Source organism: Ursus maritimus, unplaced genomic scaffold (assembly GCF_017311325.1).
Source record: "Ursus maritimus isolate PB19 unplaced genomic scaffold, ASM1731132v1 scaffold_2, whole genome shotgun sequence".
Lineage (NCBI taxonomy): Eukaryota > Metazoa > Chordata > Mammalia > Carnivora > Ursidae > Ursus > Ursus maritimus.
Genome location: NW_024424452.1, coordinates 52,415,800 through 52,442,378, shown reverse-complemented (window position 1 = coordinate 52,442,378; position 26,579 = coordinate 52,415,800). Strand labels below are relative to the sequence as shown.

The 26,579-nt window shown below is 47.7% G+C and overlaps 1 protein-coding gene across 3 annotated transcripts in view; it reads left to right on the top strand.

Annotated features, from left to right (window-relative positions):
- TGFB2 (transforming growth factor beta 2) overlaps window positions 1–26,579 on the top strand; it is a 77,453-nt gene that overhangs the window by 24,858 nt on the left and 26,016 nt on the right. For all 3 annotated transcript variants that reach the window (XR_005836320.1, XM_008685675.2, XM_008685674.2), the window contains one exon: window positions 24,426–24,589. Coding sequence is in view for 2 of the 3 variants with exons in the window: in XM_008685675.2 (XP_008683897.1) it covers window positions 24,426–24,589 (164 nt within the window). In the remaining variant the exon portion in view is untranslated. The remainder of the gene's footprint in view (window positions 1–24,425; window positions 24,590–26,579) is intronic.

Here is a 26,579-nt window from a genome sequence, read left to right as displayed (position 1 = left end):
TTTAAAGCCCAGGAGAACATTTAAAAAGTACTACCAATTTTTGTAAGAGGAAACAATATCAGAGATATTGTTTAAAAATCGATGGAAGAGTGTAAGGCAGAATGACGTTTTTTGTCTTCTCTGGAGGGCTTGAAACTCTCAGAACTGGCCTAAAAGGACTATGTGTGTTGGTAACTATTGCTGCAACTAAGTGGGTCCCTCTGCCTCCCATGATCTGTCTCTTTAATCCCTGCCTGGCTTGTCCCTGGAAATCCTGATGTGGAAAATTTTTTTATTCAGTTTAATTCAGTAAGTATTTACTGAGCACATATTGCCTCCAGGGTGTGGTGTCTGAACCACACAGGTGGATAAGAAATGAGATAAGTAGGCATGGGTCCCTCCTGGAAGAGGCCATGTAGACAGCTCAGAGAAAGGCGCTGGGATCACACAACCCGGATATAGTCGAGGTGGCGCGATTTCTCGTTCCATATGTGGGATTGGCCATGTTTCCTTTTTAAGCCTCAGTTTCTTATCTTCCACCAAAATGGGATAATCCTGGTAGGTACAGGACAGATGCTAATGCCCCTCGAAGCAAGTCACGTTGCTTTGGTTGTTTTAATTGTTTTATCGTTACGGGTATATAGTCCCTGCCCTCAAGTAGCTTATAGCCTACCTTGGAGACAGATTTGTAAACGAACAATCCTGTACAAAGGAGAATCATAGAAAATTGCCAAATGATATTTACGAGCAAAAGACAAAGGGAGCACCAAGGCATGGTGGTTGTGGAACGAAACCACCTTTTAAGAGAAGCGATCCATAACGTGCACCGAACAGTGTGTGCACCTGAGCCGTGAATGACCATGGCCTTCCAGTGAAAAGGGAAATAGAAAAATCAGCCTATTCTCGAGCTGCTAAAGGACAGAAGCAAAGGATGTCTCTGTTGATAGCAAAGCTTTTCAGGTTTCATAGTACAGTTCGTGACATTCTCCGACACTGAAATTCCATTAGAACCCAGTGCTATACGTGGCTTGGGATACGGTATGTCTGAGTCATGTCTCTTTCAATACAACTGCAATCAATAAAAACCCCAGTAAAATGTGGTTAACCACAAGGACATCCCTCCCCACCAACCCCACCCCCAAATCAGCACTGTGATTCATTCAATTCAGTGCTCCTCCCCCTCATATACTTTATATGGAGAGAGACTCATGCTTCTCAAGTACAGAGAACAGAACTCCTGTTCTGGTGCTGGGTGCCTGCCCCTTTATGGTATAGCTTGCCCCCACTGACCACCCCCACCCCCGGGGAAGCCCAGTCCTCTGCTGCACCTTGAGTGGCCCTGGCCAAGGAGAAATTCTGCCCCAGGTCCTGGGGATGCAAGGTCGATGCCTTCAAAGGTTGTAGTCGGAGGCCCCAGAGGGTCTTCCTTTATAAAAATTCTTTCCGTCTCTCTCACTGCTATGACTGGCTTCTTCCTGTACCTTCTGTAAAGGGAATCCTGAGAGGAGGCCCCTCTGTTAGCCACCATGTCCTTAGTTCTAATTCATTATGCATGTTGTAGTGCTTTTTCCTTCTTTTTCTGACCCAGAAGGGACCTAAGGGAACAGCCAGTGTTGTGGATGCAAGGGAGGGGGGAAGGGGGGGAAGGGTGAGAGAGAAACAGGTGTAGAAAGGGCACCAAGGTAGCCCTCACCTGCTTGGTGTCTGGGCCTGCGGCCATCACCCAGTGAAGTGGCACCTTCCAGGGCCCGCGAGCCAGAGGGGTGTCTGCCAGCAGGCTCTAGCTGTCATCCCAGCTGTCCTTGAAACATGACCTCCTGTCACCCACAGGGGAAGTGGGGCCTCACTATTACCTTTAATTGTAAAAGCAGACCAGGAGAGTATGCTGCATTTCTGTGCTTCTTAGGAAAATGTGGCCCCTTTCTTTGTTCCTACCTGCCTGTCCAAGTCTCGCTCCCAAATGCTTTCTCAAAGTTCGTCTGGGAGGAGCTTTCCTTGAAAAGTTCTGAGGTTAGCTCTCTGGAAGACAAGAGGAAGCTCATTGAAAATGGTATTTTTTTTTTCTGTTCTTGTGACCGAAAGAAGTTCCATCCTGACATTTGAATTGGTTGAGTCCTAATTTAAATCACTGGCTGCAAGATAATCTAATTTTACCACGTTCCTCTCTATGTGCTCTGAGTTCGTGGAGAAAGGTGGGCCTGAATAAGTCCAATTACATTTCGCTTCTATGGAAGGAACAAGTCACCCTTTGCTAAGGACCGTCACCTACTGTCTTGTATTTACACTTGGTATTTGGTCCATAACAACAGTAATATTTATTACTTATACTTGTGTAGTGCTTCTTAGACTCTAGGGACTTTTCTAGGCACTACAGAGGTATTGGTTCATTTGATCCTGGCAATAATAGGTATTGTTACTGCCTTTATTTCACATATGAGGAAATCCAGGCACAGAGAGAGATTAACTCGCTTGCCCAAGATCCGTGGCTCTTCAAAGGTGGAGCCAGGACACACAGGCCCACATAGCTGTCATCCCCCTTCACTGGAAGCTCAGGTCAGTCACCGGTTCTGTGACACAAACACAGCAGGGTGACAGACACAAACTCTGGAATGAAAATTGCTTAGGTTCTGTTTGTTTGGGGAAAGGCAGTCCACTCTGGCCTAAAGTACACACATCGTTTGCACAGATTAGAAACCTATGTGGCGTGCAGATAGGTCGTGCTCCTCAGGTTCCATACAGAAGAGAGCCATCAGCATGCCAGGTTCTCTTCAGATGGCTTTAAAAAAAAAAAGAACCCCTTTGATTAGCAAACAGTACAAATGTTTATAGACCTGGAGGATTTTTAATATCTTTATTTGAATTGCACAAAGCAGCCAAATGTAGTTTGGCCCTGGGCTGCAGCATATATGTGTCTGGGTGCCAAGAAGCAATTGCACTCCGCCTGAGATGCCAAGCATTCCAGACCTGTTACCTTGTAAGTGTAATATTTACCAGATTTTTGCTTCATCTGGAGAGGAAGAGCCGAGCTGAGCAGAGTGGAGGTGGGCCGGGCCGCTGGGAAGGGAGCTCAGCGTTCGGCAGAATCTCTGAATGAGTAGGTAGCTGGGAAGGTGAACAAGCATTCGCCAGAAGCGGCCCTTTAGCTGGCACCCGGGGATCTGGGAGGAAGGAGCCGTGGCCAGCACGTCGGGGTGCTCGCCCTGTGTCAGGCGCGATGCTCGCTGCTCTGGCCTTCACCGTGCCGTTACCCTCCCAGCGCTCGGAGGGAGACGCTGTGTCATCGCCATTGTACAGATGGGGAAAGTGGGGTGTCAAGGCTTAAGTGGATTTCCCCAGGTTCTGTTCCAAGGTCGGGCTGTGATTTTACTTTCGTGAGACTGGTATGGAGCGAGGGAGGGGGGCAGCCGAGCGGGGCCCCACGGGCCAGAGCGCTCCCCGTCTCCTCCCTTGACTCTCACTTCCTCTGACCCTCACAATCACACTGCTCTGGGGGAGGGGGCTAGTCACATCTTCCAAACGAGGAAACTGAGGCGCACTAGACGAGGAGCTTTTCCCGAGGCCCGCTTGCCCGCGGCAAAGCCAGGAGTCCACTGTGAGCTCTGCTGAATCACAGGCCTGACGTCGCCGTGTGTGGAAGCGGGAGTCTTCACCGGGCCCCCCGGGCCAGGATGACAAACAAAACCGAGCCCTGGTGCTGCGGGCAAGCACGGCTGTCTGTGATGGTCCTGAAAGAGAAGGGGCTTGAGGCCGAGCTCGGGACAGCCCGCCCGAGCCCCGTGTGTCGATAAACAGAGCTCGTAAATGAGATAGGTTATTAGGAGTGTGCGTGTGTGTGCGTGTGCACCGGGGGGAGTTGCAGGCTGGAGCAGGGCAGCATTATTCTCAGACTGAAGAGAGCCGCAGTTGGCAGAGAAGTCCGTGTATCATGTCCTGTGCTTTAGTTTCGTTATCACTTCCTCTGATGAGTAAATGGTGACAAGATCCCCAAGGTCAGCAAACGGAGGTAGAGAAAGCTGACTCTAGTTCTTTCTGCCCTTAGCAGAGGGGGGCTGCCCTTAGAGCCCCCAGCAGCGCTGTAATTTGGCAGAGGAGGGAGGCGGTCAATGTTTGTGTGTAAATGAAGCCATGGCGAGGAGGGGGGGAGCAGCCCCCCAACTTCACCCCCACTCTGAAGTGCTCAGGGCTGTCTTCCAACAAGGCTGGAAATATAAACAGAAGAGCCTTCTTGCCCCGAGGCCCCTTGCAAGAACCTCCGTTCTGCCACCATGCCTGTTGCTGTGGGGGATTATGCTTTGGTTGAATCTCATTCAAAAAGAAGTATTTTTAGCTGAAGATGGAAAATTATAAAAGCAAAGGTATGACATATACAGCTCTCTGGTGAGCGTTGTCTGGGGAAGAACCGTCATCCCCAGCACGGAGAAAGTGTGCTCAGAGACACACACCGAGCTTTAAGAAGGGCACCCCTTCCTCAGGGTGCTTTGCTGATGCAGGGCTCATATGGGGACGGGCTGGAAGCACCTGGTTTCACTTCCAAATTCAAGTAGGGAGTCAGGTTTTTTCTCTGTGGAAGTTCAGATTTTTGTTTTTTTTTCCCTTTACTGGCTTCCAGTGCCAGTGTGCCCTGCTGGGCATCGGACACAGGAAACTGAATCCTTCATTTGAAATCTAAAAGCAGAAGAGGGTAGAGCAACTTGTCTGTAGCGAAACAGCCAGTGGTAAAGGAGTCAGGATGAGGGAAGCGAGGACTAGGGTTACCAAGCCATGTTCCCCAAACCAGGCTGAGACCATCTGCAAAGGCCACCTCTAGTCCCCTGGGGAGCTCGTGTGGTTGTGGGTATTCCTTTCCAAGCACTGGTGGTGGGTGCAGGTATGACGCGCTGTTTCTCTTTTGGTCACTCACTCGGTTTTTGAAAAATAAATGTTTATGGGGCTGAGGAGGTTTTTCTATGACACAAACCTGCTGTAAATTGCTTTTCGAGTTTTCTTGGAAGTAATTGTTTTTTTTTTTTTTAATTAAACATTAGATGATAAAGAAGGGCTACAGGGAAGAATAAAAAGCAAAAGGAAAGGCAAGCCTCAACCAGGAGGAAAGAAAACTATGACAGAGTCCTAAACTTTTGGGTTCTGCCCTTGGATATTACAGGAAAGCTACAGAACTGGATTTATGGTGTAAACAGAGGTTTAATTGGAACACTGTGAGCACAAATGAACCCACGTTTAGACAGAATCTGAAATCCCTGTTTTTTTCAGTATAATCCTCCTGGGATTTGTAAACCATTTTTAGGAGGTTCCAAAATGCAAGACTGGAAAGCATGTGTCTTTTTGAGAAAGGTATCATCTATTGTAAATAGAAATCGACATTAAGAAAAACACAAGAACTTTTGAAATGCACTAACAAGGGTGTTAATTTCGTCCTGGGGGGGGTCCCTTTTCTTTTTGAAGGGAAAGCAGGTGGCTTGGGGGAAGGGGAGTCGCTGGCTCCTTTGGGCTTCATAGGCAACTGGGAGTTCCTTGCACAAACGGCTCATCCCTTTAACTAGGATGTTTGGGAACTTTTTTACTGAAGAACTTTAACAAAACTACATGTCCGAGGACTCACAAAATCTGATGATATGTTCCGTGAGTCAGGTTTCAAGGAGTTAGAAATTGCAACAAAATTAACCACAAGCTTCTGAAGAAGTTTCCATGAAAGGCATTTTCAAGTAAGAAATGTTGCCTTTGGATTTCCCCACCTAAAAAGGTAGAGAGTCAACACATACTGACGAAAAAGTACCACATTCTGGAGCCTCCCGAAAATTGTGAAATGACCAAGAATGCCTACCCTCCACCCTTTCCTTCATTTTGGCATCAGAGTTTTTGTCACACATGGCAGATTTTGTGGTGGTGTAAGAGTTCTGTAGAGATGAGATCTGGAGAAAGTTTATTTAAATAATATAAAGTAATTCACTGGGGATTCCCCCCCTTCCAAAACATCTTAATTCATTAAGAAAAAAAAGAAAAAAGGGATTAAATATCATTGGGTACTTTTCTTATTTTTAATGACTGTATCTTATCATTCATTAGTTTATAGGATTCAAAGTTATAATCTTTCTCATGTAGATAATTAATGTCACTGTGTGTTTTAGAACAGAATTAGAATAACCCGAGATGGAAAAGCATTGCAGGGATGTGGGCTATTTGAAAAGCCAAGAAAAGCAAGTACGTTAGATACGCCCTTACGTGTTATGAACACGACGTGTGTCGTCTGGGCTGATGTTACCCTTTGAAGTGATGTACTACCCGCAGTCCATCGTAAGACACTTTGGCTCCACCCCTGATGACCTGTGCGACCAGTGACCTAGTATGTAATCTGCCTAAGCCTTAGTCTCCTCATCTGCAAAATGGAATTGAAAATAGGATCTACCTCGCGGATTCCTCGAGAGGCTCAGAGGAGAGAAGCCGGGGAAGGCTCGTAGGTGCTGGCGTTATTATTGGTGCCTTCCGTGTTGAGAGGCTGACTTTCCAGGCAGTGGATTGACCATGTGTTTGCGTCACTTTCCTCCTTAAGCTCAGGGGCCATGGCTAGGGTCTGGTCAAAAAGGGACAGAAGGAAAAAACTCAGATCTGTTGAGAATGTTGGTTACATTGACCTGTGACCTGCGAGGGTGACCTGTGAGGCTACTCAGTGAAACTGGGAGAACAGACAAGGGTTGGCTGCAGGTGTGTCGGGCTGCCCAGGTGCATGCCAGGGCAAGTATCATGGGATGGAGGTCATGGGGGTCATGTATAACCATTCCGAGGGTGGCTTGAGTTCTCTGCCTTGAAATCTGCATGAACCCTTCCCAAGTTTGAGGTGATGCGGTGAGTGGGAAGAGCACCTGTCAGGAGTCAGGATTTGGGTTTGATAATGGCTCATTAGTACTCTGGTTACAAGCTCTGAGCCTCAGTTTCCTTTTCTGCCAAGTGAGGGATCTACCTGAAAAGTTATTTCCAGGGGATTAGATAAAGTAATGTAAGCAAATGCTTATTATCTTTGATGACTTCCTGGGGTGCGTGGGTAGCCTGGTTCTTCTTCTTCAAGGACAGTTGAGAAAGTTTAAGTACAGCTGTGCCACCTTATCCTTGTTCATCGCTTTGCATTGAACAAAAGGCTTTCACAAACATCATCATATTTGAGCCTGACTGGGGCCCCGTGAAGCAGTCACGAGTTGACAAGGCACAGGGAGGTTGTGGGTTCTTCCCCAAGGCAACACAGCTTCAGGGACAAATGGGAATTCTTACTAAGAAGTGATAGTCCTTGGCAGAAGCCGTCCATCCCCTTACCCATCAGGCTTGGGAGTTTTTCCTGACGGGTTTTAATAAAACCACATGTCAAGAGTAAGAGCAGCCTCCTCACTTCACTACGACGGACAGCATCAAATCACAGGCTAGCAAATCACACACCGGACGTGTCGTCCGGTAGCCACATCTTATAGTGACTCCTTCAAAACCTCAGTGAGGCTTTTTATAAGTTCAGTCTCTGAACTCCTGGTGTGTGTGCTCCTTCTCCCTCTGTCCTCTTTAGGAAAATGGAAGGTTCAAACCACTAGAACCAGACTTGTCTGATAAGCTTCAGCACCGTGTCTAGGTCACCACGGTGGTGGCATTTTGAAGGGCATCTAGTTCTGTCCTCTCTCCTTGAATCTGTCGCAAGAGTGCTCCCAGGTTACCAGTTTCTTCTGTGGATAGCTCTGACCCAGAGAAGGCTTAACTGAGCGCAGGCTGTTCTGGGACTTTCCATCCCCTGGTCCTTAAAGTACTACAGAACAAACCTCTATCAGAAGGGGATGTGGTGAGGACTTGGGAACAGAGAGACGTGGTTTACGCTTTCCAGCCCTTTTCTTTGCTGTCTGCATAAGTGACTTGCCTGCTGTAAACCTCAGTCCTTTCACGTGTACACTGGGAGCTGTAAGGAGAGGGACCGATCTAGCCCAGAGTAGACACTGTCAAGCAGACCGCACTCTATGAGATGCCACTAGGTTTAAAAATGAGATTATGTTGAAGAAAGTGCTTTGAAAGTTGTATGTGAATGTGGGTACTTTTAATAATACAATCACTCGAGGTCTCCTTTTGCACTTGGTTTATATGTGAGTAATGCAGTGGGTCAGCAAATCCGGTGGGTCCAAGACTGGTTTTCTAAGACATGTCCTACTGAATCAGGCTCACGTGTGCCTACTGGTTTCTGATTCTAGTAGTTGTAAATTGAGTAACAGAGGCAGATCCAAGGACTGTGCTCTGTGTGTGTGTGTGTGTGTGTGTGTGTGTGTGTGTTTAATTCTGTAAGGCAGAGGAAAGGGTGGCTCCCATCCCCAGGGTTTCAGGCACTCTGCCGTTGTGACATATGGGAACTTTTCTTTGTTCCTGGGTAGAAGAGTCTTACTGACATCAGTCTCTGTGGGTAGGTGCAGCTTTCCCCATCCCGCTCCCAGCAGTCATTCGTAATACAACCTCACACTTACTGAGTACCCATGATGTTCATATTCGTTATTTTATCTAACCCTCAGTAGCAATTCTCAGAGGCAAGAGTCGGCATGATCACATTTTATTTTTTTAAAGATTTTATTTATTTATTTATTTATTTATTTATTTGAAAAAGAGAGAGCATGAACGGTGGGGAGGGACAGAGGGAGAAGGAGAAGCAGACTCCCTGCTGAGCAGGGAGCCTGACTCGGGGCCCTATCCCAGGACCCCGAGACCATGACCTAAGCTGAAGGCAGATACTTAACCGAGTGAGCCACCCAGGTACCCCAGCATTATCACATTTTAAACACAGAAATGAGTCTGAGTCCTCGCTCCCATGCTGCCCACACTGATCAGGTAAACCTGTTAAGAGGTGACTGTAATACATATGGTACCTAAGTGCCTTTGGGGCACAAAGAAGGGAGAAACCGACTGTGCTCTGGAAGAGCTGGAAATTTTTCTGAAAAGAGGATGAGTAGAAGGTTGCCAGATGTGGCAGGGGCAGGGGTGTGGTGGTGCGTTGGTACCTGGCAAGTCTGGAAAGAACAGGGTGCACTTAGGCAGACTCCACTGTGGCAGGAGCAGGGCGGCAGGGGTGGAGGGAGATGGCAGAGTGCCCACGAAGCTGGAAAGGTAGGTTGGGGTCACAGCGTACAAAGCAGGACACCTTATGAAGTTGTTTCTTTGAGATGTTTGAAAGTTATTGTGAAGACTTCACTGGTTGGAGGTTAAGAGCTAGGAGATAAGAACGGAAGTGGCCACAGGGGAAGGAAAGGAAAAATAAAAGAAGGTAAAATCAGAGAGGGAGACAATCATAAGAGACTCAGCTGTAGGAAACAAGCTGAGGGTTGCTGGAGGGGAGCGGGATGGGGGGCTGGGGTAATTGGGTGATGGGCATTAAGGAGGGCACATGATGTAATGAGCACTGAGTGTTATATGCAACTGATGAATCACTAAATTCTACCCCCGAGACTAATAATACACTATATGTCAACTAAATTGAACTTAAATAAAAAGTTTTAAAAAATAGTAAAAAAAAAAAAAAAAAAAAAAGAAGGGAAGTGGGCTTGCTTAGCACCATGCCACCTAACCTGCTAGAAAAGGCAGCCAAGTTATAGCAGAGTCCATACTTTCTAACCTGAAGCCCGGAAACCTCAGTGGGAGCCGGGGACTCTCCCAGCCTTAGATGGACGCATGGAGTCCAAGGCCAACCTTGTCTTGGGCGTGAGGCAACGGAGGCCTGGAGAGGGCGCTGACCCGCCACATTGAGGACATCTGCGTCTGCAGGGAAACTGTTCCTTCTGCTGTCTTCAGGCTCACTGCTGAAAAGCCCCTCCTGCATCGTGCACCTTAAACCCCTTCATGGCCTCAGTGGCCATAGCCCGAGACCCGTTCCCACTTGACCTTTTCGCTTCCCTTTACCCACCCTGGACTTCACGAGAAAAGGTGGTGTGGTTGACGGCTGGGGGAATAGCACTGACTCCGGGCTGGCTGGCTCTCGCTCTGTAAAGTGCTTTCAGAGTTCTGGGATTCTTCGAGATATTTGAGGGTGCCGAACCTGCCATGAAGTTCACGTCTCTGTCTGTGTTACCCAGCCCCTTATGACCCGCCTGATCCATGTGACTCTTCATAGAAATGGATGGAGCCTGCAAGGCCCACTGAGAGCAGAACCCTGCCTGTGTCTTCCGCAAAATTAGAATCTATAGTTAGAGGACTCAGTGCACCCACAGAGCAGTGGGTGTGGGATTAGACACAGGGTATAATTATAGCAGCGCTCTGGAGAAGCCATGTTGGCCTCTTTGAGCCCCCCCCCCCAGCTTCCTTCCTACAATAGAAGCATAATATACGGTCAGTTGGTTGAAAAAAAAAAAAGCGAAGGGATCAGCCAGAGTTTGTGGAAGTCCATCTATGTTTGGGCTGCACCGAGTGCCTGTCCGAACAGAATGACCTCAGTGAGGCCATCTTGGAGGGGAAGAGAGGTCACAGCTACGGCTGGTCCTCCACATCCAGAGGGAGAACTGACAAGTGCTGGAAACTCCCAGGCCATGGTGGACCCTGAACGCTGCACAATGGTTTTGTCATTGAGGCTGGTGGTCAAAAGCGCCTCTGAATCCTCGTTATGCCCACGGAGGCAGCTGCCTGTGGTCCAGTGTCTCCCTCCCCCACCTCGGAAGACAGCGGAGGGTTCTAAAGACATCCTGTATCTCCCGCTGAAACTGGGGAGCCTGGCTCTCTCCCTGCTTCTCTCTCTCTCTCTCTCTCTCATTTCTAGGTCATTCCTAAAGCACCAGTCACAGAGTTCATAGTAGATCCCTGTCCCCGAGGTGGCTGCCTGAAATGACCATCAATCCCTTTCTCCATTTGGCCCGTCTCTGCGCTGTCGCCCTCAGGCCACTGTGCTCGTAGAGGAAGGCATTTCTGCTCGTGGCAGAACAAATAGCTATTCCCAGTAATGATGAAGAGAAACCCCTCACCCCAGAGTCTCGGAGCAGCTGAAAGGACAGTGTGTTTATTTCCACGTTGCTGTATCACTTCAAGTGGGAGTATCACGGAGGTCTCAAAATCATCTTCTCGGCCTGCTGTCCCTCTTTAGTATCCGTGGCTCCTTTATATCGTATGGGGGGGGGGCAGTTCCTGAGCCTGGTGTCAGGAGATGAGCATTAGATTAGCACTAAGAAGCCCAGAGAACCCTTTAAGTAACACCATTCAGTCTCTTCGTTGTGGTTTCCTCAGCGGTATAATGGGGATAATGTTACCTTGTTTGTAGGCTATTTGGCTCCAGTGATGTAATATATGTGAAAGGGTATCGTGAAACACCAAGTCCTGCGTGGATGTGATTAGCATTCATTGTCATCACGTGACTTAGCTTTTTGAGAAAAGAACGCACTTCCTCCTGCTTTGTGATAGTGAGCACCTATTAACGTGCTCGGTGGTCCTGTCCTGGGTCTGGAGCTAGGACATAGCAGTGGGAAGGCAACAGATCCAGACCCTGTGCTCATGGAAGTTACAAAGGCCCCTCCCCCGATATAGAGCCTGTCCTCACAGTGCCCATCCTCCCAGTGTCTGTGCTCCCAGTACTGTGCTCCCAATGTCTGTCCTTCTCATGCCCGTCCTCCCAGTGCCCATCCTCTTGGTGTCTATGGTCCCAGGGCTACTGCTCCCAACATCTGCCCTTCTCATGCCCATCTTCCCAGTGTCTGTCCTCCTAGTGCTTGTGCTCCTGGGGCTGGTCCAGTGTGTGCCCTGGTCAGGAACTCACCAATGAGCTCATTGGAGAGACAGATGTCTGCAGACCTCTTGCTGGGATCTCTGATCTAGGGCTGCAGAGACGCAATGACACAGCTCACTCCCCACTAAAGAGAATTCTCGAGGTGTTTAAGAGCTCTTGGAACGAATCACCGAGTTTCCCCTGTCCAAGCTCCTCTGACAGTGACTGTCCCCAAGCCAGTGCCCCGCAGGTGCTCCGCCGCACAATGCATACGCTCTGCGTCGGTGGCCTCTCATTCACTTGGACACACAAAAGCTAAGTTAATGTCTTCAGATGAGATTAGGGAAGTGGCTGTTTTCTCACCTTTCTGACACAGGGAAGCCTTTCAGATATGTTGTCTAGCCTTTTAAAATGGTCTAATGAAACAGCTGAAATGAATAGAATATTATATGTCAATTATATCTTAATTTAAAAAAGCAGCCTGGTGAAATCAATGCAAAACCACAAGAAATAGGCATCCAAAAAAGCATTACCTCGCTCACTGTCACATGGCAAAAGTTATTCCACTGATTTAAGGTATACCGGGCTCTATGCCTGTCAGCCCTCTGCTGCCTTTGTGTAAATTCCCATCTCTTGACCTTCCCGTGCTGCTTAGTTTGTTCTGCTTCTGTACCCGGGAAGATACCACTCTGCTTCTCTGGGACTTCTGTTTGCTTTTATCCTAACACGTTTACGAAGCACCGGCTTTTGCTTTTATCCTAACACGTTTACGAAGCACCGGCTTTCTTCAAAGAGCTCCTCTTTAAAGGGGACTCTGTAAATGCTTTCGAGGCAGTGGAGAAGAGCCCCTGCCTGGGACGAAGTAAAAGCATCTGTCCTGTGTCGTGTGCACGCTGGCCCGGGAGAGCATAGTGCTTCCGAAGACAAAGCTTCAGGAACCACCTGAGTTTTGACCCCTTGTCAGAACGACTTCCAAAGGCGTCTGAGGAAAAAACTAGAGAGAGCCGTAGACAGAGCTTACACCTTCCTAAAGAGGAGAAACTCTTTTTTTTGCTTAAGAATTCTTTGTCTATCCTCAAAATCTCAGCGCCTTCAATCATTGCGGGGGTACACGAGAAAGGGGGACCGGTTGGACTCACTCTTTGTACGTCCTGGCTGCTGTTGTCCTGTCAGTTTTCTATCTCAGCGTCCCTAAGAGCAGATGAAATTTCACCCATTTTACAGCCTCTCTACACCCAACTCATGAGATTGATGCTAAGCCGTCCGGCTTGCTTTCAGATACTTAAATAAAACTAACCATATTTGAACATCTTAAAGGACTCAGCTGTGGTCTAGTTCCGCCATGAAGATTCTTACTTTAAACATAGTTTTTTCTCCTCTCACAAATGGTGGCCCCACCTTGAACGAAAGTTGCTTAGCACCCAAATGAACGTGATTTCTTAAAACAAGCATAACACCCTCGGCTCCATTCCAGAACACGTTCACGCCACAGTTAATCTGGATTCCTATAATTCCTGTATGGTCCCATATCTTAATTGCCCATAGCTGTGTTGCCAGTACAAACAGGATGGGGGAAGAGTACACACCCTTACTGAATACATCTACCAACCCCAGGAAACCACCATCCTTTGAAATGCGAATATTCTTTGCGAGGTACCGAATGACCATCTACTGAAATGCTAGTAAGAATATCTGCTAACTAAAAATTCCTTCAAAGCAATTCTTACTCCCTACCATCTTTATATTTAAAATTCAGGACTAGTATTCAGTGCAAAGAACAATGCAGACCTTCCATTCAGCTTTTCAAGGAAGCGAATTTGTAAACTGACCCGCAGAGTGTTGATTCATAGAGGATAGGCATTCTGGGATGAGGTGGGTTCCGGAAGCTTCCTCAACCTTGTCCAGTTGGCCATTTTCCTTGATGATTCGCAGTAGGACACAGCTGGCCTGCTGATCTGCCTTAGAAAGGGTGCCACTGGGCAAACAGCAGCCTCACGGTGGCACGAGTATGTAACTGTGCGCAGCGCCAGGGGCCCCTTCCCATGGACGTGGCTATCCCCATGGAGATGAGGCATGTGGTGGTGCCTGCCAGAGTGGAAACAGCTCAGAGGAAGAAGGTCTAGTATGGCTTCAGGTCTGTGTTCCTCCAAACAAACTTTAGAAACTTGGTTCATGTTCTGTGAGTCTAGGGGATTGAATGAAATGTGTACCAAGGGGCTTTCTGATTTTCAGATTCTGTCCTTTGCAGTATCATTTAACAAATGAATGCCCAGGCTTTCAAATCCATCCATCTTAGCATATCTGAAATGAGGAATGATGTCAAATAAGTAGAGGCATTTGAATAGGGGTTGATCATTGTAAAATCTGCACCCTAAAAAGCCTCAAGGTGTAAGACGTAAGATAGTAGCGTCTGTAAGATAGTTTGTATGGAAAAGACCTCAGACTTGAAATGTAGTATGCATTCAAAAGACATAGAAAATATGAGTGCAAGGGTGACAAAAGAGAGGGTGAGAATAACTTACTGTCGGGATGCATTAATAAAAGTGTAAGTCCTAAAGTAAGGGAGGTGACAGTGCTACTCCCTTCTGCCTGGGGAATTATGTTCAGACTCGAGGGTCTGATTTTAAGATTGGAGCAAAGAGGATAACGTGAAAGTAAAAGGCTTTCATGAAAATAATGAAAGGAAGTAAGGATGTTTACTTAGGAAAGAAATTGGGGTGGGGAGACATAAGAACTGGCTTCCAAATTTCTGAGCGGGGTCAAGCAGAAGGAGACAAGTCATCCTGTGTTGCAGAACTGGACGGAGTGGGAAGGGCTGCAAGCAGGCCAATCTCAGCGAAGCATAAGGAAGAGCTTTTGTGCAACTGAACCTGAATTTTGAGTTCTCTGTCACTGAGGAGTTCTGGGAGAGACAATTGGGTCTTCTCTTGTTGTAGAGAAGACTGCAATAAGAGGAATTAGATGCCAGTAACCCTGAGAGAGCCCCGGATAGGTGCCAGGCAACGCCTTGATGTGCTCTCAACTCCAAGCACAATGTAGAGTTTCGGAGAGATGGAATGTGGGCTCTATTTGCTCTGCTCTCAAACTGGATAATCCAGACCATCTATTCCTCTTGGTCTTTACTCACTCCCAAGTCATGTATTTAATACGTTCATAATAATAGCCCCTGCCACTTGGTGAGGTTGGTAAATAGCTTGCAACCCTAGCAGGGTGTGCCTTGCTGCTTATTAGCTTAGCTTTAGGGCAGAGCAACAACAGATCAGCACAGTGCCTCCAAGTAATTAGGCAATTGCCTGACAAAGAAGTTAGGCCACAAGCGAGAAGCTTACAGCCAACGCAGGGAAAAGCTCACAGTACCAGACACGCATTGGCCGTTATATGCATCACCGCCATAATTTCAGAGAGATTAGAGGAAGATTTTCAGACTAGTAAAGAGCCACTATGCCCATTAAGCAAGTTGAAAATCCACACCAATCATTCTAGAGCTGCAGGGAAAGTGCAGTAGTTTCTGGAAAGGGGGATTGTTGGAAGTTCGGGGATAAGAATGCTCTCTTTGCAGAGGTGAGCAAAAATGTCTAAGGTGGTGCATTTGAAGCTTATTTTGCCAATGTTTGGTGTAATCCTGGGAAGATTCTGCTCCTCGGTTTCTCAATCTATAATAAGAGATTAAAAATGAAGTGTGCTTCTAGTCCATTAGTCCATTAAGAGATTAAGGATGACATCCTAAATTTCCATGTTTAACTTGTCAGCAAAGTCAACGCGTATTGCCTTTTTTTCTACTGACCTTGTTGGGAGCCATTGCTCCCAATTCCAGAATAGTTGTATGGATAACTAGTCGTGGGGTCATCGGCCTCTTTAAATGCCATTAGTGGACCCAAATCATGACTGTTTTGCCCCATTAGATACCATAGAGAGACTAAAGTACAAATTGAAGAGAGCAAGAGCAGAGAGAGAAAATGGAGCAAAGGAAGGAGAGAATATAGGAATGGGGAGAGGGAGAGAAAGACAGAAACCCAAGCCAAGAGAGCTTTCTGTGCTTTCAAGAATGAGACAGTGGCAGAGAAGACTGCCTTCAACTTGTTCCAACCATGAGAAGACCCTGCCACTGGGAGGCCGTTGGAAAGGGAGATGCCGCGTTCATGGGGCACCTGGCCATAGAGGAGGGTCCGGGAGCCCTCACCATGCTCACCGTCTGTGACCCTTTCTCAGTTAACCACTGGCCTCTCAGCAGCCGCGCTTGGCCTGCTCCTTTCCCCAACCACAGATTGTGCTGCTAAAACCCAGCCCGACCTCCACACATCGCCGACCTAGCCCTGAGCGTGATGAGCGAGACACGTTAGAGGAATTGAAACAGATGAGGTGTTTCCATGTAGGTGGGGTTTTATGAGCCCGATGGAAATTTGGGAGCAGACACTAGAAACCCCGTGTCTGTCACAGTTCAAGAAAGCCAACCGCCAGGGGCCGGCCCCACTGTTATTCACTGCGTGTGCTGTGTGCGGAAAGGGGCCCAGACACTCAGGCTGACACTAGGCACAGTCTCAAATAGCAGCGAGACGAAGGCCAAGTCACATAAGCTGATGTTGACACAATTAGCCTCGCAGATGCCAACAGCATGTCAAGTTCGACACTGTCCCCGACTCGGAGACGCCCCCCCTTTCAATGGCAGATGCTCCGGTGCCGTGTGACATTTAATAGGAGGGATGGCCAGAGAGAACATCAGAAACCACTGCTGATGCGCTGTTTATTTCCCAGTCATTTTGGGTTAAATTGCTGTGACTTGAATGTCAGCAGTGTTTGGGATGTGGTAGTGAAATAAAATCCATAGCCCATGTGCCAAGACAAATTTCAGAAAACCCCAAAACACAATTGTCTTGGTTTCTTGCTGGCTGTGTCTCCGCACACACGAATAGAAGCTAGTTTACTGCCCTCCAACCATTCAGTGGGTTGCTTTTCTTGCCACAGTCTGGGGGCTGTCTAATGAACCCCAAACTGCTTCCCTCGGAGCTGGGGATGGCAGGAACGAGGGGCTGCTACCCTCATTAGGCGTGTCAGAAGTCCATGTCAATTACCACAGAGCTGCAGGAAAAGTGGTCATTTCTGGAACAGGAGATGAGAAGTTAGCTCTGTTCATTCGAGGAGCGTGGGGTAGGAGCCAGGGATGCCACTGGGACGAGAGCCACCAGGCACATCTGTGTGGGGGGCGCAGGGTTCTGGACCATACTGATGTTGGCAAAGTGCATCTCATGGGGAAACATCCACACTGAGCAAGCCCCAGATCTCCAAACTGAGGTCATTCTTTCCAGAAGTATCAGCAAAAATACTTGATCTCGCATTTACTTTCTTGAGCATTAAGGCAAGGTCAAGCTGATCCCAAGTTGAGAAGGAGCCACTTCTTTGTGTTGCGTTGTGTGACAGGGCCCAATGCCTGGGTCAGTGTTTCTGCCCTGGGTACTATTCATGCCTTCTGTTCAAGGGGCTCCTTTGTGCAGAAGGCAGGCATTATAGTGAAAAACCAGAGCTTTTGGTTGAAGGACCAAGCTCACCTGACCTTAGCCAAGAGCTAGTTCACTCTCCTTGCTCTTAATTTCCTTATCTGTGAAATGGGGACAAAAACCACCCTCTGAGCAGAAATGAAGTCTGTGAAGCTACTATAAAATGGGAGGGGGTCATGAAGTAGAATTCTGAGTCTGCAGTGACACCAGGCCATTCTTTCTCAGGATGTGGATGGTGGACGGACCTTTTTTATTCTTCCCTGGCTAGTTCATGTTGCCGAGGAACTGGAAGGGAAGCCTCGCCAACTTTGTTGTGGTTGGCCTGGAGTCTAGGGCAGATGCTATCAGACCTGAGTGTAAAACAGAATCATCTGAAATTCACGCAGTAGGTCTGGGATGGAGTCAGGTGATAAGTATATTAATAACCCCCCCCTCCCCGCCCCCAGGTAATTCCCACGCAGGTGGTGAGTGACAACCATCTAATATGGGATTTAGGGGATAAGACCATTTTTGGGAGGTTTCATGAATGGAGAGCATCAAAACAAGAAAGATGAGCTATGAGTGAGCTGGCCCCCTAGTTCTACCTGCCACAAGATTCGGGACACCTCATTGCATCTTTCATCTTGAAATTACATGAATTCTTCCAGCGAAGTGAGCACTCCCAACCTTGAAGCACAGTGTATTTTTTTAAACTCTTCTAAATTATTAGAAAAATTGTTTATATGTTTATCCAAAATATGACTCTTTGGCCCTTTTGGAAAGTGAGAACTTCCCATATGCAAGCCCCTGAAATATTTGGAGTCTCTCTGGTGTCTCGGAGTTGTCTCCTTCTTCAAACCAAGTGTTACCAGTTCCTTTTTTTTTTTTTTTTAAAGATTTTATTTATTTATTTGACAGAGATAGAGACAGCCACTGAGAGAGGGAACACAAGCAGGGGGAGTGGGAGAGGAAGAAGTAGGCTCATAGCGGAGGAGCCTGATATGGGGCTCGATCCCAGAACGCCGGGATCACGCCCTGAGCCGAAGGCAGACGCTTAACCGCCGTGCCACCCAGGCGCCCCTATCAGTTCCTTTTTAAGGGATTGGATTCTGAGGAACTTAAAAAAGTCACTCTCAGTCCAATTAATTAAACAGTCTCTGGGGCTGGGACCCCGGCATTCATATTTGCAAAGTTCTTTACTTTGAAATGTGGAGTCAAGGGAGACAATTAGTGCAAATCATGGGGGAATTCTATTTTTCCATTATCAGAGTCTCGTGTTTCTGTAATTTCATCTTTTCTCTCTCCAACTCTTTTTTTCTATGTATAATGCCTGATCAAAAGTTTAGATGCTTCCAATAATAACTTTCTTTCTTAAAAAAAGTTTAGATACTCCTCTGTGTTTTTTTTTTTAATCATTCCTGACTATTTATTGAATGACTGCTATGTTCTGTGTACTTTCCTAGATACTTTGGATACGTCATTGAACAAAACAAAGATTCCTCTGTGGAGTTTATATTCTAGCAGCAGGAGATGGACAATAAAAAAACCAATAGACTAAATAATTAGTATTTTCAATTTTAGTAGTATGTTAGAGAAGTTGATCAGTGCTTTCAAAAAAAAAAAAAAGTCTATCGTAGGTGGTTGGACTATAGTCTAGGGCGGATGCTATCAGACCTGAGTGTAAAACAGAATCATCTGAAATTCACCCAGTAGGTCGGGGATGGAGCCAGGTGATAAGTATATTAATAAGCTCCTTTGTCTGTCTTTCTGTGTGGATTTCTTTTCTTCTGTATTTATTTCAGTGGCTCTTAAGCTTTAGGGAATGTACGAGTCACCCAAGGGGTTCGATGAAATGCAGATGACCACTATCCACACCCACGCTTTGGGAACCCCTGCTATGAAGTGTCCACGCATCCACTAATCACCAGGAGCCTGGACTACTTTGTAAGGCTTGTGCAACCTTTCCCCAAGGAGGGAGACTAACTTGTATCGAAGGTTCAGGTGAATGGTGAGTGCCTCAGGCAAGTAGACAAACCTAGTAGAAAATAAGCAACAGATGGATGCGTGAAGCATTGCCTTCCTAAAGGCTGAGCTCTGGACATTCTTGGGGGTATTTCTTTCAGGCCCCCAATCCGCATTCTTCGTCAGAGCTCATCACATACTGGTGATGTTGTCAGACTTTGCTCAGGTTTTGGTTTTTGCTGCCTTTTTGGTAAGTAGTCCTACTATGAGCGTCGTAGTGGGAGGTGGAATAGCTTGACACAGTCTGGGGAAAAGAAGGAATTCTCTTGGCCCCTTTCTGAGGCAGAATGCCGAAGGCCGGTGGTGGGGAGTCTGCGAGAACTTTGGTTGACTCACAGGTAGAGTCGTTTATAAACTGCCCCAGTACACCTAGCTGCTTCTGCTCCTTCTCGTCTCCTCTTCAAATTAAGTTAGTCAGGCCGTAGAAGAGTCTTGTCTCCCTGAGGATATTCAAGGAAGGCCCGAGGACCACTTGGCAGCCTTTCTGCAGAATGAGAAGGGGGACAGGAAGGGACCTTTCTGAAGGGAAATTAGTGCTAGACCAGTGCTCCAATGTTCCATCTGCTTAGTTATGCAATCCTGACCACACGAGTCAATGCGTATTTTATAAGGAATTATTTAGATCATTGCGTAGGTGGAGAAACAGGCTCAGAAAAGCCAAATTATGTCCCTGTTGCCATACAGCTAGCACCGGATGATTTGGGATTAAAATTCAGATGGCCTTGAAGGTCCCGCGTGGCATTAAGATCCCACAGATTTCACTGTGGTGGGGCTAGCTATAAAATGTGTGGGATGCTTTTCCAAAGGAGAATGTGGGGCCTCTTGTTTAAAAAGCAGGGAACATATACTGTCGAAGATTCTAAAATATAGAACTTTTTCCTTGGTTCCATGATCCCTTTCTCTCTCTCCACTCTCTTGACCTGGTGCAGTGTTTTCATGTGCTCTTTGATGTCATGCCCTTTTGGGTACAGGGACACTTCCAGAGCGGGAGCAGATTCACAGTCCCCGGGGCCCTGCCCTCTACCCTGGGACCGTGCAGCTGGGTGCCCCTTGCTTCCAGCCACCAGACTGACACCACGTTGAGCCTGGCATCTCCCTTCCCATGGGACCGCCACTCCGACCCATAGGATTGCAAACTCTGCAGTGGGCTTGGCACCCAGATCAAGAGTGGGCAAGAGTTGCCCTCTGAATGCGTTGCAACACTGCGAGCCTCGGGTGGAAAGAGCTGCCCCCCTGCCCTGCCCTGAGATGGCTCAGTGGTGTGTGCCTGACCCTTACTCCCCCAGGTGAGGCTGCGGGCACCAGAGGGTGAGGGTTAGGGGGCTGAGGACCAATCTTAGGAAGGCCCGCAGGTAACGAGAGATGGACTAGCTCACAAGCCAAGGCTTTATGGCCCCTGCACACATTTCATTCGTCCCATCGGGCTTCCCTTCTAAAGCCTAAACTCAAAGATGAGATTATGAAGGATTTCAAGATGGTGACCATAGAGCATTAAACTCAAATATGAGACTTTTTTGTGTAACTGCTCTGATCAGACGTCCATGCAGCCAGCCCTGGGCTGCGGAGAACCAGAGAACTGTATGGAAAGATTCCTGGACCAGAGGTGTTTGCTTAGGGAGAAGATAATATGCATTGAGCTATTATTAAATTACTGGAACAGGTAACAGGTCAGTATACAATGTTTATGAAAGTAGCTTATGATTAAGTGCTAAAATTAGGCTTCTGTTCACTGTTACTTCAGAAAGTGATAGCTAGTTAGAATTCCTCATTTTTTTCTCCCTCTTGTCCATTCCCCCAAATTCGATTCAGCAGGGAGGCGTGGCCAGGGTTAAGGAGAGGGAAACACCACCCACTTGATGTCATTCTGGAATCTCCCATGTGCAAGATTTTCCCTGGGAGGCAGGCCCATGGGAGAGAGCACGGGAGGAGGCGCGGAATCAGCCTGGTGGTCTGATCCAAAGGCTTGCAGGAAAATCGATTTGATTGAACCCAAAAAAAAAAAAAAAAAAGTGGGTCAGAAATGGCGAGGCAGGAGCCAACCAGGATGTGAGTGTGGGTGAGTTGGCAAAGGTCAAGCCCGAGTACCCGACCACCTGGCCATGGAGTGGGAGCTGGGATCGGACTTTAGGGAGAACTCCCATTCCAACGGGGGAAATGAGTTCTTGGAGAAGGCAGAGGAAAAAGCTCCATCCCTCCAGGGCTGAGTGGGTGGATCAGGGCTGCCCAAGCCATTAAGTACCTGCCCTGCCGCTTTGGCGCCCTGAGCCCAGGGAGCGAGCCTGCCGTGTCTGTCCCCGGCCGGGTGTCGATGGGCCGCTGTCGGCTCTCCGCACACCGTGCATCCAACAGCTTTTATGAGGTAAGGGTAGGGTCACAGCCCAGGCCAGAGCAATTTGCTGTGACTCTTTTTTTTTCCCCCAAATGCAGAAACATTTGCCAAGTCACTCAAGTCCCTCAGCCAGGCAGGGGGCTGGTGACCCATAGCAGATGACAGCAGGGGACAGCTGCAACCGGCCCTTGGAAGAGGTCGTCAGTTCTTTCTGGTCAACAGTCTTTATTGAGTGATCTCCTGCTCTCGGGGGCTGCAGCAGGGGTGGGGGGAGTCTGCGGCTTCCTCCGGGCCCGGCCCCTTCCCTGCGGTTACCAGACCAGAGCAGAGTTGCCGGTAGGGGCTGCGCCGTGGTCCTTCCCCCTCGTGCCTGAGCTCCTTCTGCTTCTAAAGCAAACCACCCCCCAAACACAGATCTGTGTTATCAGGCATTGAAATAGAAGGAGCGGAACGGGTTGTAAGAGCCCGAGGGGAGGAGGGCTGTTCGCCAGGGCACAGGGAGCAGCTGCACTTCACGATCAAGCTACTCCTGTAAATATTTGCAAACGCCCCTTCAAAGCTCAAAAGCCTAGGACAGGATCATTGGACAATTTGCTTAGAAGAAGAAGAAACAAAATTGACCTCATGGTCCGAAGCAGCCATAAAAAGAAAGAGTGAGTTTGGGCAGAAGACCAGAAAGGGGGAAAAAAATCGCTCAAAGTTTAATAAACACAAAAGAGAATAAAAATAAATCTCAAGAGCACTTATTTACAAACCCGATGGAAGGATAAGATTGGGGCGGGTGGGTGTGAAAGATGGGTGTTTGGGGAAGGGAGGACTGGCCTGCGGGGGTTCCGCTGAATGAGGAGGGGAAAGCCCTCGCGAGCTGTTTACTCGGCCTCCTCACAGGAAACGCACGAATGAGCTTTGCGCTTTCAGGATGCTCTTTCAAAGCATGTTTGAAGCTTCTACTGTCTAATGGGGAGGCCATGTGAAGACGAACGCAGCCACTAGGCCTGTGGAAGGTTCTGGCCAAACTCGGGGGTGTAGAAAGCCAGAGAGCCTGGCTCCAGCCTTGCCCAGCTTCTCTGCCTGGGCATCTGGCCTGTTTGCAGCTGAGCTGGTCAGGCCAGGACCCACTTGTCCAATCACCCGGGGTGGGCGCGTTCCAGAGGAGAGAAAGTTCGATTTCTTCCCAGCAGCCCAGCAGCGACCTTTTCAAATTGCTGTGCGTGGGGGGCTCCCAAAATCCTGGCTGCCTGTACGTGCGTCTCTCTGCCTGAAAACCACCGACTCATTCACAGCCGTAATGCGCTGGGCCCTCGCCGTGTCTGCGTGAATGCTTTCTTTTCTCTGACACCTGGATGCTTTAGATTTTTGGGGGTTTTTATTTTGTTTGTTTGTTTGTTTCGGAGACGCCTGGCTCACGAGCTACAAAGCTTCCATTCACACAGTCGTTTGTGAAGCCGTCACGGTGCGGAGCGTGGCTGGGAATTCCCGGCTTCCTCGTACGCGGCTTTCTGAGAGTCGCAGGACAGGGGGAGAGGGACGGGGGAAGGCCCCCTCGAGGGAAAAAAGGGCCGAGCTCTTAAGACCAGCGAATGGTGGTGTGTGGCTAGCATTTTTTTTTCAGTCTAATCGTCAGGGCACGGGTTTCCCAAGAAATCACGAAAGGTATTTCTTTCTATTTTAAGATCGGCAGGATGGCTCGTTTATTTAATAAGAAGGTAGTCTTGCCAAGAGCCAGATGGCCGGTCTTTCAAGACTCCCACTGATGACTGACTATGCAAACAGTGGATCGTTGGTGAAGTCCATGTGTGCAGGGCCCTGTCCTAGGGAGGTAGGGGGTGGGGCGGGGGGAAGGAAGACCTGGCAAATCTGGTCTCTGCCCTCAAGATTCTTAAAATTTCATGGGGGGGAAACAAAATAAACAAACATAATGCAGGAGTAATAAAAACACTTGTAAAAAGCCATAAACAACTGTGAATGATTATGTTGTAATGAAGCTACATAGTTGAGAAGAGGGTAGAAAGTTCTGGAGCGACCAGATTTGGACAGAGCATTCCGCAAGAATGAAAGAGAGTTTGCAGAAGATGTGGGAGGAGAATTGTAGAAACATCTGGGACAAGTTCAATAAACCGGTGCCCTATAGGAAGCCCGCGGCTGGGATTAGGACCTGCTTCGGTTTCGTTGGCATAGTTCATTGCTTATCCAAAGGCAGCGGCAGATGACTGCAGAACCCAGCAAACCTCTAGCAACCCATGAACTTGAAATTGTTGTGGACTCTCTGCCTGTCTGTGTTTTACAGGGTTTAGAACAGAAGGAGTTGGGGCTCTTTCCGTTCATTGGCTAGGATAACCAGTATGTGGGTATAGTTGGTTTTTTCTTAATTCAAATTTTCTCACCCTAACTTAATGAGAGGGTGTATTTGGTCATAAATGTGTGTGAAAAACCAAAATATTGAAGCCAAAAAAGATGCAATAAATGAACCTGGATAGAGTAGAGTATTCGGATGCCAAAACTTCAAGGAAAAAAAATACATGGGCAAACTGCTTGCCATTAGGAGCTATTTTCTTGGCACATCTGATTAAAGCGTGTGCAAGCCCGACAGCTCTCTCCAGGCATCAACTGTCACAAACTTGTTCCAATTCTTAACCGTCTAGGATTTTCCACTGCTCTGTCAACTTTCAAAGGATAGGGTTAACTGCATGCCCTCAAATGGAGTTGGAAGTGGTTTGTTAATCTCTATTAATCTGCTACTCCTGTAATCCAATGCACATGTTTATTTATTTTCCCCCCCTCTGGTTAAATGGTTAATGGTATTAAATTGGCCCTTGGAAACGATAATCGTTCTGTAGATATTTCCCTTATGTTTTCTTGAGACTGTCTCGTGCTGCACGGTCTTTTTGAGAGAACAATGGATTTTATCATTTTCAATGATTGCCTTAACTTTTTACAGATGCCATCCCGCCCACTTTCTACAGACCCTACTTCAGAATTGTCCGATTTGACGTCTCGGCGATGGAGAAGAATGCATCCAATTTGGTGAAAGCAGAGTTCAGAGTCTTTCGTTTACAGAACCCGAAAGCCAGGGTGCCGGAACAACGGATCGAACTGTATCAGGTAACTTTTGTGGAGGTTGTGTTGGTGGACAGTCAGTTTGAAGTCTTCGGGTGAAATCCTTTCTGCCGTCGTAGATTTTCTGAGCCGATAGAAGCCATTCTGCACGGTCACAATCATGAGGGACGCTCTCATTTGCTATTACTCTGCCATCGGTAGCTCCTTCCTCAGTCAGGAAGGAAGAACCTTTAGAAGAAAGTGGTGAAGGTCTGAGCACGTTTCTCCGGTGGCGTAAATGGCTGGAGTACCCACCCTTGGGGGGGATGGCATCCAGAAGGCCACCCCCCCAATCTGGAAAGCCAGACAATGTCGGCCTTCCTATTGTCTTCTCTCTGCCTGGAGTTTTCACTCCTTTTCTTCCTCTCTTTGCTATCTCCTGCCTCTTCGCGAGCCTCGTTCTCTCTCCTTTCCTTTTTCTGCTTCTACCCACTCTGTCCAGCAAGCCCCCCGCCCCCGTTGCCTGTCTGCCCCTGCCCTGCGTTATCTTGGGCCGCCCTGACACCTCTTTCATCTCCCAAAGTATAGTTGCTGGGCAGCTGTGTTACAAGATGATGCTTGATGATGGTGACGATGAAGTGCCAAGTCATTGACTTTTCAGAAAGGTTCTTAAAAGCATCTCAAGTGGATCACAGGGCAGTAGGTCAGCCTTATGTAGACGCTGCGGGAAATGCAGAATCTCGGGCCCCATCCCAGACCCACTGAGTCAGAACGCACAACATGGAGAGCAGAATCTATGTTCTTCATGGGACCTTTGGGGGATTCGTATGCACTTGAAAGCACTGCTTTGAAAAGCCCCGAGTCTGAGGAGGGAGGCAGCCCTGTGCGCGGGTGCCTTGCCTGTGGGTCATAGGAGCGGTGTGTGTAGAGAGCAGAGTTGGAGAGATGTCACCAGGGAGTTGACTTCTGAGCAGGGCCTTGAGAAGTATCTGTTCAGACAGGAGGAAGGACGATCATTCTGGACACAGGGGCAACCTGTGCAAAAACAGAGCCTTGAAGGGGCCTGTGGAGGGCACCTCGTGGGTGGTGCGCAGGAGGGACTGGAGGTGAGGGGAGGCTGGGAGAAGCTGGCCCTCCAGGGAGAGCATGTGGAGGGAGACCAAAAAGGGCCAAGAACACACCAGAGAACCACGGTGCTAAGGAAGAGGCCCGGACGACTCTATGACTGAAAAGGGGCCTTACTTGAGGAAAAGAAAGGAATTGACATCAGTATGCAGAAACTTCTAGTTGTTCTGGATTCTAAACATTTGGAAACGTCCGTAATTTGGATGAGAATTTTCTTTGTATTTATTATGAGAATGGGGGTTACTAGACTAACAAATGTTGTGTATAGATTGCAGAGAATAGGTTTTAAAAGTTCTAAAAAGAGTCTCAAGTACTAGTTTACTTGTGTGTTCATGAAAAATAATTCTCATTAAAATGAATCCCCAAGGACCTCTTCTTGGAGAACTTCAAATCTCAGTGCATGTTCTGAGAGCCCTGTGAGGGCAGCCATTGCTTCCGGTCACCCAGGATGGTGTCCGAGTGGGCTTCCTGGGTACCAGAGACTTTGTTAAGTGTGTTGTAAGTATTGTCGCCGTGAATACTTACAACTGTACTGTGAAGCTGGCATGATGAGGTATTCTTTTCTTTTCCAGAAATTACTGAAATATAACTGTAATATTACATGGTGTTAGTTTAAGGTGTACAACATAGTGATTTGATGTATGTATATATTGCAAAATGTTTACCACGATAAGTTCAGTTAACACCCATCACTTCACATAGTTACACATTTCTTTTCTCTGTGGTGAGAACTTTTAAGATGTGCTCTCTGAGCAACTGTCAAGTATATGCTACAGTATTGTGAGCTACTGTCACCATGCTGTACATTATACCCCCAGGACTTATCTATCCTATTACTGGAAGTTTGTACCTTTTTGACCGCATTCACCCACTGAAGGTATTCTTTCTATTACTGTATTCTTCCTCCTTTTCACAGAGAAAGATGCTGAGT